At 32.7% G+C, this 12,421-nt stretch overlaps 1 protein-coding gene across 1 annotated transcript in view; it reads right to left on the reverse strand.

Moving 5' to 3' along the window:
* Positions 1 to 8,212: 8,212 nt before the first annotated feature.
* Positions 8,213 to 12,421, reverse strand: part of LOC132756962 (ATP-dependent DNA helicase Q4-like) — a 246,443-nt gene continuing 242,234 nt past the window's right edge. Inside the window, exons 17-22 of the mRNA XM_060748106.1 lie at positions 11,674 to 11,881; positions 10,334 to 10,464; positions 9,919 to 10,084; positions 9,427 to 9,607; positions 8,672 to 8,816; positions 8,213 to 8,451 (exon numbers count right to left, since the gene is read on the reverse strand). Of these exons, the coding sequence (XP_060604089.1) occupies positions 8,215 to 8,451; positions 8,672 to 8,816; positions 9,427 to 9,607; positions 9,919 to 10,084; positions 10,334 to 10,464; positions 11,674 to 11,881 (1,068 nt within the window). The 3' untranslated portion in view covers positions 8,213 to 8,214. The remainder of the gene's footprint in view (positions 8,452 to 8,671; positions 8,817 to 9,426; positions 9,608 to 9,918; positions 10,085 to 10,333; positions 10,465 to 11,673; positions 11,882 to 12,421) is intronic.

Below are 12,421 nucleotides of genomic sequence, written 5' to 3' on the forward strand. Positions count from 1 at the left end.
TGATTAGTTATGCTGTATGCATATAGAGTAAAAATCGTTTCAACACTACTTCTCTGCAACTACTGGCTGGAATTCAACGAAACTTTATGGGAACCTTCCATACCAAGAGGAGATGCGCAAATCGTCGGCTTGTTCCGGCCAGACACTTTAACTCAGAGTTATGGCCCTTGATTAGTTATGCAGTATGCATATGGCGTAAAAGTCGTTTCCGGAGTAGTTATCTGCAAACAACTGGCTGAAATTCAACAAAACTTTATGGGAACCTTCAATACCAAGAGGAGATTTGCATATCGTTGATTTTTTCCGGTCAGCCACTTTAACTCAGAGCTATGGCCCTTTATTAGTTATGCAGTATTCATATGGAGTAAAAATCGTTTCCGCGCTACTTCTTTGCAACTATTGACTGGAAGTCAACAAAACTTTATGGGGTCTTCAATACCAAGAGGAGATGTGCATATCGTTGCCTTGTTCCGGTCAGACACTTTAACTCAGAGTTATGGCCCTTGATTAGTTATCAAGTATGCATATAGAGAAAAAATCGTTACCGTGCTACTTCTCTGCAACTACTGGCTGGAATTCAATGAAACTTTATTTGAACCTTCAATACCAAGATGACATGCGCATATTGTCGCCTTGTTCGGGTCAGACATTTTAACTTAGAGTTATGACCGTTGATAACTTAGGCAGTATACAACCAGAGCAATAATCGTTTCCTTGCTACTACTCTGTAACTACTAGCTGGAATTTAATGAATCTTTATGGGATACTAAGAGGAGATGTGCATATAGTCGCCTTGTTCCGGTCAGATACTTATAACTCAGATTTATGGCCCTTCATTAGTTATGTAGTATGCATACATCTCATTGGCATTTCCAAATATTACTATTTAAACAAAGTTATGGCTCTGTTATTTCCCTGAATATTTATCAGGTTCAAAAAATATTACTGTTTATGCCATGATTAATATATAAATAAAGCATTATGTCTTCAGTTGTTGTGTTAATAATAACCAGTATATATAAATTCAACGAATTTGCTTGTTTTTCAATTATAACTGTCATTTAGAAAACCATCATCAATTTTTGTTTTCCCAGAAACCAAATTAGACAAATAAATAAAGCAGTTATAGTTCTTTTCATTGGTAACAAAAATGTGTTTTTCTTCTCTACATTTATAACAACAAAAACAAACAAATTAAAAAGTGTCAGAATGAAAAATTGTGCTGTGAAAAGGGGAAAAAAGCATTGACGTAATTCTCATAAACTGTCAAATTTGTGTGTTTAAAGTCTTAAGGTACCAGGTATAAAATGGTACTACATGTTATAGAATAAATAGATCTAAATTCTGACTCTATGTTGAATTCAGCTTAAGTCAGTGCTTGGGAACGTGGAAGGTAGTTTGCACTTTACAGTACCGTCCATGAACAGGCTCATACAAACCGAGCCTGCAACACTTTCCATTTTGTCGTGTTGGGCTTTCATCAGGGATCTATTTCTATACTGTTGATAAAGTCTTATCAACAAGTAAAGTGTTCAAGTAAAGTGGTCTATAGTATAATGAATAAATATGTTGATACGTCACACCGACACAGTATAGGTCATATGGCGACGTTCCAGCTTTACTAGTGAAGGAAGAATTCAGATGCCTCTTTGTGCTTTATTTCCGACACGAACGGGCACCTTGGTAGAACAACCGACGTTCCGTAAGCTAGCTGGAAAGCTTAATCACATGAAAGAATTCTTAGTTCCTGTTTGGATTCGAACCCACAGAGGTGAGAGGTAAGTGGTTTTAAGGCAACGACCTGAACCACTCGGCCACGGACGCCCCCACATTAAAAGTGAAAATTCCGACCCATCAATAACTTGAAAAAAAGAAAAGCCTTTTAGTACAATAAGCGAGACAACAATAAGGCTTGTTACTTTAAAAAAAGCGAGAAAAAGTAAAAGTACATGTATACAGCAATATATAGCATAATTTTTCCTGTGTGGCACAATAGTGTCTTTCATGTTTATTGGGAAAAAAGACTTAAACACAATGAAATTACCTTTTGCAGATTTCTTTTCTACTTCATTCATTTGGTGTCTTGTACTTTTCTATCGAGACAAAAGGGCAAATAGGCTAATATTAATAGCTTTACAATGACGCTTTTGTACTTTTGCCCTACCATACTTAATTGTTACATTATATAAAGTGGCCATTATCTTTTACATCTTACCAGACACGATACAAACAGAAAGTACTCCAAGGCATTGGAATTGTAAACAATTCTTTTGTTGAAAGTGGAAACAGGAAGTGCATCACATTACCCATAATGCAGCAGCTGTTTAATTAGAGCTCTAAATGTTCTAACATTAAAAGTTTGTATAGTATTTAAATCTCTTTTAATTTTCTTGCCGCAAGAACAAATGATTGACTTTTTTTGAAGACAAATGAATGCCAAGATCATATATTTAAAAGTGTTGAAACATAAACAGTTTTTCAGGTGTGAAAATCAAAATATCAAGACTGCACTGCTCATGACCCTTTGTCAGATACTAATTGTTGTATATCACATTAAAGTTTACGTTAATAAATAGGATAATAAAAAGTTACAAACAAAACAACTACAACTAAAATTAGGTATATATAATATTATACATCACTAAATTATCAAGCATTTTTGTATTAACAATTGTATAAATTAGAATAAATGATATTGAAAAATAAGATGACTAAATTCCTTACTTTGTCTTTGTAAATGGTTTATAAAAGAAGGTTTGTTTAGAAACGGTCTTTCATTATGATAATTATAGAAAAAAATGATGAACTGTTAACTATACTATCGCAAGGGAAGACAAATTGTTACCTACAAAACATGTAAAAGATAACATCTTAATTTATTTTAAAGTAACCTGTTAGATTCTTAAGCTGGTTTTAACAAAACTCATGTTTGTTCCTTACAATTAAGGCATCTAGCACGCTTTCTTGGATAACTTACCAGTACATGTAATTACCAAATAAAATATGATAATCAAGATCAATAAATTAAGGTGGCGTTCAATGAAAGCAACCCACACACCAACCAGCAACAAGAACCAGAGGCAAAGAGCCCGAGAGGACCATACAAAACCAATTTCTCTAAAATGACTTTTGAGTCTGCGTTGAGAGTAAAATGACTATTCAATTCAATATCTGAGATCATTTGATAGAACCCTCTCTGACCTATAATTTGAATAACAATAGATTTAACAACAAGCATGAACATATGCTCTTTTGCTAACAAACATGTTGTGGTTAAATTATGATTGTATCAACAAATATGATAATTAGAATAAGACAGGTCAGGTATCTATGCATTGTCAGGGTTTAATTACTTTTCATCCCAGAAATACATCAGCGACCTCTGGATCACAAATCTGATGCCCTCCCTATTAAGCTCATTTGGTGGAATCCCTATTAAGCTAATTTTGCGGACTCCCTATTGAGTAAAGAGAGTGAACAAGTGCATGAAAATCCGTTGATATCGTTCCCTATAGTATGTAGTGAATAAAAACTAAGCTTTTTGTTCCCTATAGTATGTATTGAATAAACACTAAGCTTTTTAGATGGAAACAATGATATAGTTTGTTCAATTACCTTTACTTGTCATGCACTAAGCAACAAGTGATCAACTTGGTCATTTTTCTCCCTATCTCGAAAGCAATTAAAATATACATAAAACATTAACAAGGTAATTTTCCTAGAATTCTGCTACAACTTTAAATCAAATGGAGTCTTAATCATCTCATTAAAACCGTTGGTCGTGCAATTATACTGGAGACGAACAGTTCCATTATGGTAGTTTAAATTTTATTGATATCTATATTTTTATCTTCTGATTCTAAAAACAGATATTTTTGTATCTTGTTCGCAAGGGTTTCGATCATTTAATATATAATTATGCTCATGGAATACTTATTTACAGGTATGTGGTCTTTTTATCAAAACAGTAGCAGTTTCTCTTAGAGATTTGATGAGACTGGAGATGTGTGAGCCACTTGGTATAGGTCTAGACTAATAACTTAAATGCTAAATTTCTTATCATTCTATCACTTCAGTTTTCCAGAATAATCATCATTCTTTTACTCCAGTTTAACAAAATAATCATTATATTGTGCAAAATGACCCCAAATGAAAATTGCTACAAACTCGAATTGGGCTAAGAATATCACTTAAAGATCGTTTTTTTATATTTTATTTTGTGCATTTTTTTCCGTTTTTAGTGACTAAGTTGATCGTTTGACTGGATTTCATGTAGCGTATAATGATTTTGGTCCCATTTGAGCTCCTTAAAATTCCTCTTTGCTACAAGAGGCAAAAATTTCAACCACATGACCTCTGATGAAGGTCTGCACTTTCCCCTATTTACAAGTTAAAGCATCGTATAGTTTAACGAGTGAGCTTATAACAGTGATGTCATTGCAAATATACTTCTTTTTTAATCATTTTAATATTAGCGGCCTTTCCTTCCAACATGCTTTATGATCCAGCCTATGCTATAAAGATGACTAATGCTCCAGTCTTTGTCTAAATATGCCTAAATATCCTTATACCCCATATATATGACTTACGATTAAGCCTTTGCAACAACATGCCTTGAGATCCAGCATATTTATGTCATATATATCATTTAAGGTTCGTTTCATGTCATATATATGACATAAGATTTGGCATATGCCAAATATGATTTAAGATCCCTGTAGTCTAACTATACACTTTTTTTCAATTAGGAAAGCTTGAATGTTGCTACATACCTTAACAGTGTCATTGTAACTTAGATCCTAATGAAAATGGAAGATGAATAGTTAAATTTCAAAGGTCAGTACATTACTATATCATTAAAACCACAAACACACAATAATGATTTCAAAATTCGCAGTTATATCATTGCTTCTATCATATTATATGTCAGGTCAAACAATATTGACTGACTGACTGGCAGAGATCAAGTGTAAGCTTAATCTAAAGCAAATTTTATAATGCAAAATAAAAAAAAACTAGCTGCCATCAGTTAATTACCAACACTTTAACAACAGAGTATAACCGTGAGAGTTTTGTAATGATTACCATTTATAACAGGCAAGATAATACTACATTCACAGACTTAAACAAATGAGTTTCATTAACGAGAAACACCTTAGTGAAGTGTTGGTTCCATTAGTTATTCCATGCAGATTAGTTATAAACATGCTGATATTTCATCACATTTGTTATATATTCATTGTAAGTGTTAATGTTGCCAGATGTTTAATCATAAATAATCGAGGTTGCTGCAAAGTTCTCTGAATTGATTGTCCCTCATTTGTCTGAAATAAATTGTCCGCTTTGACACAACTAATCTATCAATGGTAAAAATAATATCCATTTTGTGCTGGACGTTTCAATAGTAAATGCCTAAATAACATATCAACCCTATATTAATCTGTACCCTGTTGGAACCGAAATATATTAGCTTTCTTGACCGCAAATTACCTTCATGCAGCCTTCTACATACCGGCTGTGTGCAAAAACGGACCCTGCAGCATAAGCAAGGTCATAATGCAAAGAAGTTGCTGTCCATGTAGCCAGTATTTTTCTTCCAGGCTCTAGTGATGGTGTGGTATTCACCAAGCGCCGCACCGACCTGACAGAATGTTGCCCCCTGCTGCAACCATCCCTACAGCTCTCCATAACTCTGCTATTCTCAAATGCCGCCTAATGCTAGCATTCACCATATATCGAAGTAGCATAAGTAAGAAATGTTTGTTTGTTTCATTTTACGCCTTTTCCCAACAGTATTTCAGTCATTTAGGCGGGTAGTTTCCTTACCATCGTTCCTTCAGAGTTACACCAGTACTAGACTACCTTTTTCCGCGCTGAACTACCAAATATCTCCCGGAGATCGAACCCACGCCAGAGATGTAACTGGATTAGATGTCATCGACTCTAACCCCTCAACAGAAATATAAGCCACTTAATGACAATGAGCCGGTCATGTTGCCGTATAACAAAAGGCATGTGATTGTACACCCCCAAAAAATGAAAATATTGGGGTGCATGCTTTCCTAGACGACTTGTAACGGATAAGTGAAAATGGATTCATTTCAGGAGAGTATCTCAAAACATTTTTGAATCAGAATTTTCCAAAAAATTGAAAAGAAATATGTTTTATACTTGTGATAATATAAAAATTAACTTATGGTGCTTAGAAACAGTTGTGAAGTATAGTATCCATTATGTGTTAATAATGATTAAATGCCAAACGATAGATTCGTCACGACAATTGGGTTACATCTTTACAGTCATGGTTTTGGATAGTATGGGAAAGTCAATCAGTTACATCAGAAAAATAGCCCAATTTGTAAATAGGTTAAAAGATATATAGCAACAAGAATGGCATTCATCTGTAACTTCTAATGTAAAATTGTCATGTTATGTTTTGTATAAGGAAAATTTCTCATATGAATGTTACAAAGATTTTTTAGACATAAGATAATATAGATATATATATATACTTAAATTTAGGAAAAGGGTCACATGATCTTAAAATTGAGGCTGGCGACATAAAGATATTGAGGGAAGACAGATTATGAACAAAATGTTCTAAGAATGTAATAGAAGATGATTTTATCTTGGAGCTAAATATAGATGTAGAAAAAAACTGTGACGTCACACAGTTAAATTCAGTATCAACGGAATTGTGTTTGCGCAAGTTATCATAATTATGTCGCTGGATTTTGCGAGATTTGATGCACCCTTTTGGGCCTGAATCTGACTTTCGTGTATTTTCAGAGCTACCTATCCGTTAGTATATATATATCTGTGGTTTAATTTTTTAATTAATTACTATGTTGTGTTTTTTATGCAGAACTAAGAAATTTATATTTTCCCATTAAATACCATAATGCACCAACCCAAAACAAATTTAATATATTAATATCTACAAAAATGAAGATCTTATAAAGGGTACAGCAATATGTTTGTATACCAATTTTTAAAAAAATAAGTTAAACATTTTATATCTCTTTGATACACAATGACGATAAAGGAACTCCCAGAAAATTTTGATGTTTTACATTCATTTTCAGTTATATTCATACAGTATATGTTTAAACACTGCACATGCTATAGTTTTTTGTAAATTTGTTGTATATATGTTTTTGCTTGTAACGGAGACCTTAAAGCGAAATAAGTGTTTGTATTGTTTTATTCTCGATTAAGCAGTGTCGGTGACATTTGATTTTACATTGCGATGCATGTAATAGTCAACAACTTGCTCCCCTCTCCATTCTAAAGATAAAACACTACTGTGATAGCATACAGGTAGCATGTAACTCAAATAAAATTTGTATACAGTTAATGACAAATTAATGTTTTAATCAAATTTACAAATGTATAACGAGTTCTGTTGGAAAAGCTACATAAAGAAATAGACGGACCGGTGATAGATGATCAGCGGATACAGTGTGTCATGTGTAGCAAACATTTAATGTAGAAAATGAATCAAAACACGCCATATGACTTATTTCAGCTATATTTTCATCAGATATGATACCAAATATATCTCCTGTAATGAACTTATGAGCAAAACAAACATAGCAGACTGTAAAATTCTAGTAAATGTACACATCAAAAGAATTATTTAACGTTAAACCAAATAATGTGTTCATAATTGTCTCGCTAAGAGTAATATGTTGCATTTTGTTTGTTTGTTTGTTTAATTTTTACGCCTTTTCCCAACAGTATTTCAGTCATATAGGCGAGTAGTTTTCTTACCATCTTTCCTGGAGAGTTATACCAGTACTAGACTACCTTCCTCCGCGCTAAACTACCAAAGCATCTCCCGGGGATCGAACCCACGCAAGAGAGGTAACTGGATAAGAAGTCATCGACTCTATCCTCACGACCACAAAGGCGGTTTATAAATATGATATTTAGCTAAAATAAAGGACAAACAGCCAATCAATCTCTTTTAAAACTTTATTACCTACTCTAAAATCATACAGCTCTTCATTTAGCATTTGCGAAGGAAACTATAATAGCTTATCACACTTTTTGTTTCAATTCACAACTTTTGAGATCAAAAGATGAAGGTAAACTTTAAATAGTTAAAGATTTACAAAATCAAAATTTAGACTTAACACCTGTGTTGATGTAAAACACACTTAATCTAGAGAAATCTTTATAAACAGAAGTGTATTCATCCTTTTTAACATATCATCGGAATGAAATTAGTTCTTTAGTTGCCATTTTCATAAGAACATTAAAGTCTACATCAAGGTGGCTTCTCCAGAACCGTCTAACACGGCCCCAAGTCGTCGCTGGAAAACATGGACTACTTATTCCGTGGAAGATTCTTGCAATTGCCCGACCGTTGAGGGCATGTTCTTGTCCGTACAAATTGTAAAACCCTCGGATGTCACTTATCAACTGACCACGGGAAAATTCAGGAATCTGAAAAGAAATACACTAAAATAATTCAAAAAAGGAATTGTTTAAGAACTGAAGAAGACGGTAAAAACTAAATGTAATTAAATTCTTTTCTCCAAAAGCTTTTGTTAAAAACATCTTTTTTCAGAAACTTAATACATGCCACAGGTTAAGGCCAACCAACAGCTTATATGAGAGACAAGCGAAACAAAAGGAAAAAATACGGGCAAAAATGAATAATTACTGGTTCCTCCTGGATATCATCAAGATCCTCTTCTTCTTTGTTGACAAGTTGCTGATCAAAATATTTGTTTAAGATCACCTTAAGTTTATCATTCTTACTCAGATCAGCCTCGTCTGAACACATATAGTTGTTTCTATGAGACACGCTGTAATTGTAAAAGCAATATTTGCTAATGAGGTTATATTAATAATATATCAATTTAAGTTAAAGTCAATTTATTTTTCGGAAACATCTATGGAATACCTAATTTTCTTAAAAGAGCAAGAGTTTAATCACGTTAAGTTTTAATCATATTGTTTATAAATATCATAATCACCGATGTTCTCTGCATGACGGGACCCGATAAAGGTCAAAACCAATAAATTGTGAGCAAAATTACAGCTCATTCAGTCCCTACGTTGTGGCAGGAAAATTATTTTAATTGTGAAGTGTTCCAACGCTTGTCACTAAAATCGGTCAAGGTATAGTACACAGAAAGATTCTCAATTGAATAATGTTTATATTTTCTCATAATTATTTGCACATCTTTCTGTTTTTAGAGTAACAGATGATCTTTCAATGAATTTCACATTTTATCTTTATAGGCATTTAGACAGACTTATATCCGATTGCGTTTTAATCAAATTCAAAGCAAAATATTTTTTTTTTAATTTTACAATATAAATGAAAATTTTACAGAGTATCCTTTTAACATCAATCACAAAACAATTAATCTTTTTTGTTCAACAATATTCATTTTCATTAAATTGAGTTACCTTTTCAATGCTTGGTATAAATTTGATAAATTGCGTATTTCAGTTTTCTCTTGTCGTTGTACACGTTCATGCATAAATTGTAAAATGCTGTCTAATTCTTCAGTAGTGAAATCTCCCGGTGTTCTAAAATGGTAAGCAAGATCAGAAAATTCTATCATCACACCTGTTCTCTTTGGACCACCTGAAGACAAATAAACGTTTATCTTGATAAAAAAATTATTCTGTCATTTAAATTTAAACAATTTCAAAAGGAATAGCTCGAATTTACATGTCTCAATCAACACCTGTTTCATTTAATTACAGAGTAAGAAAGAAATGAATACTACAGAAATCGCTTCAGTGTCTGATCCTTCGATTTAGAATTATAAAAAAATCCTTTAATGCCATGTGACAGCACATACTACTTCACTCTTAAGAAACATAATTGCATCTGTTTTTTAAATTTCAAACTTCTTATTTTCTTTTTACAGTTTTATGAAATGTTTAGATTACCTAAATCAAAATTCCATTGTAAGAGTTTTATTTCCTTTTTCACTGGTCCACTGTCCCAGCCCATAGTATCACTAACATCAACAACATTAAATTCAATACTGTTGGTATTTGTGAAACTTTTGCCATCTCTGCGAGCAGAAGCTATTGCAACAGCCACTGGTGGACACTAAAAGAGATACAAGCAATTTAACATATAGTGGTATCAATTACAATAGATTGTCTGATATGAAATAAAATCTTTAGAATGTTCTTGAACTCTTCAGTTTTTATTGTGGCAAATTAAGCTATGTCATTTTTTGCCTCCACCATTTTCGTGTTTTAATTTCAGTGGCTAAAACTACAATTATTAAAACAGGTTTTAATCTGAAGTATTTTAATTAGGAATATTTTTACCAAAATGTAATCAAAGTACTACCTTCTTAGCAACAGCCTGAAGTTGGTTTGGACCACCGTAGCATTGGACTTTACATGTTGCATACACGTTGGACATGTTTTCTAACCACTGACTATCATGAAGTTCAAGGTAACACAATAATGTTGAAATGCCTGAAAAAGAAACATAAAACCAATTTATTTATTTACGTCGCACAAACACTGTAGATATTATATGGCAACTTTCCTACTTGACAGGTGTAGGAAGACCTCCGTCAGTAACCCCTCTGTGTAGTGTTTAAGATACGAATGGGACGTTAAGTAAAATGGCTAACGTTCTGTAAGCCCTATAGATCGATTCTCAGAGAATCCAGTCCTCGACGGGTTTCAAACTCACAAAGGCATGGACAAGTGGTCTGAAGTCAACGTCCAGCCAGCCAAGGACATTTATGTTGTAGATATATGTAGTAAGGGTAAAAGAAATTTGTTAAGAGCACCTGTATTTTGATTAAAAGCTGTAAAAAATGTTTTTGTAACAATGATCACATTGATGTTTTTATTAAAAACAGTGAAAAAAAATGAACACTGACTCAGTATATACCCATTTTGACAATCAAACAGTAAAGCAATTATTATTTCAAGGTTTAAAACCAAACGTTAATTAGTTTGAAGCTATCGTAAATAACAGTCACAGCAAATGACATTTCAATAAACGTGACAATTTATCATTAGATCACACATGTTGAATAAAGATTTGTCTTCCTGTAATGATGAGCAGGAAGTAAGAGACCAGATAAATATGAAGGCAAATCTCAGCAGTCAAACAGTATGAGTAAGAGCCTTGTACTTTACCTATTATTCATTAAAGAAAATACCAACTGTTTTCCATAGTTTTGACACATTGTCACAAACAAATAACAAGAATCCTTTAGTTCAATCTTTTAAAGGTCATTTTAAAAGCAAAACGGTCATTAGTTACTTCTTTCAAAATTCAAAACCAACACTTTTTCAAGTATTTATAAATGAAACTGAACATCGACTCAAATCGCCTTAATAGTTTGGTTTATACAGAATTTATTTTAGTTCGATTGTGCAGGAAGCTATTAGCTTATAAACAGACTTTCGAATTTGTTCCTGGAACCAACCAGTACTGAGCAATAAGTGTAAAGTTTCTTGCTCAAGAAAACAACGACTTGTCCCTGTTAGGGTTTAAACCATGTGGGTAGCGATCATAAGATTACTAGTTTGAAGCGTTAACCACTCGGCCATGCTGCCACTTAAAATAGTTTTAAATGCTAAGTTCACACATGTTTACATAACTAGTCATTTCATTTATTTTCTTTTTTTGTTTGTTTTGTTTTTGACTTTAATTTATTATTGTACCTTCTTCTTTTACATCAAGATCCATGACTGTTTGCTGTATAGGCAAGGCTCGCTCATGACCCGGACACAACCTTCGTTTTGGTAGTACATCATTTGTTTGTGGACTGGGATCACAAGACTCTTCATCTTTAACATTTAAGTCATTGCCTTCTTTATCAGCTTCAGAAGTCTGCTCTTCCATATCAAAATCATCATCAAACATCTCCGCCTAAATTGTTAAGAAATGAGAGTGTTTCATTATCAAATAACCTACATTTATTGATTATATTTTATTGAAAATATCTCCACTAGTTTTGAATGATATATTAATATTTTTTATTCATTCATTTTTCAAACTAATCATGTCTTTGAGAAGTATAATTTTTATATTTTTCAAATTTGTTTCAAATATCTTGCAACTTTATTAACTTAACTGTATGCCTAGTGGATTTGGTCAGGCCAGCAGTCCTTACATTTCAAACAAAAACATCTATTTAGTTTTGAAATTTTCATATTATATCTCTTTTACAATTAACAAATACAGTTTCACAGCACGAACTGGCTTTACAAATATAAGTGTACAAAATCAAAAGTTAAATACAACTAACTATACACAATATTTGTATAGGAATTTTAACTCATATCTGAGACACAAGCATCATAATTAGATGTATGCAAATAGTTTTCGTATAAACAAAGAGGTAAAATATAAACTCGTTAAACGATAAACTGAAACTTTGCATGATTTCAGAATGGACAAGAATATGAT

Source organism: Ruditapes philippinarum, unplaced genomic scaffold, assembly GCF_026571515.1.
Source record: "Ruditapes philippinarum isolate M1 unplaced genomic scaffold, ASM2657151v2 ctg568_1_1_1_1, whole genome shotgun sequence".
Taxonomy (NCBI): domain Eukaryota; kingdom Metazoa; phylum Mollusca; class Bivalvia; order Venerida; family Veneridae; genus Ruditapes; species Ruditapes philippinarum.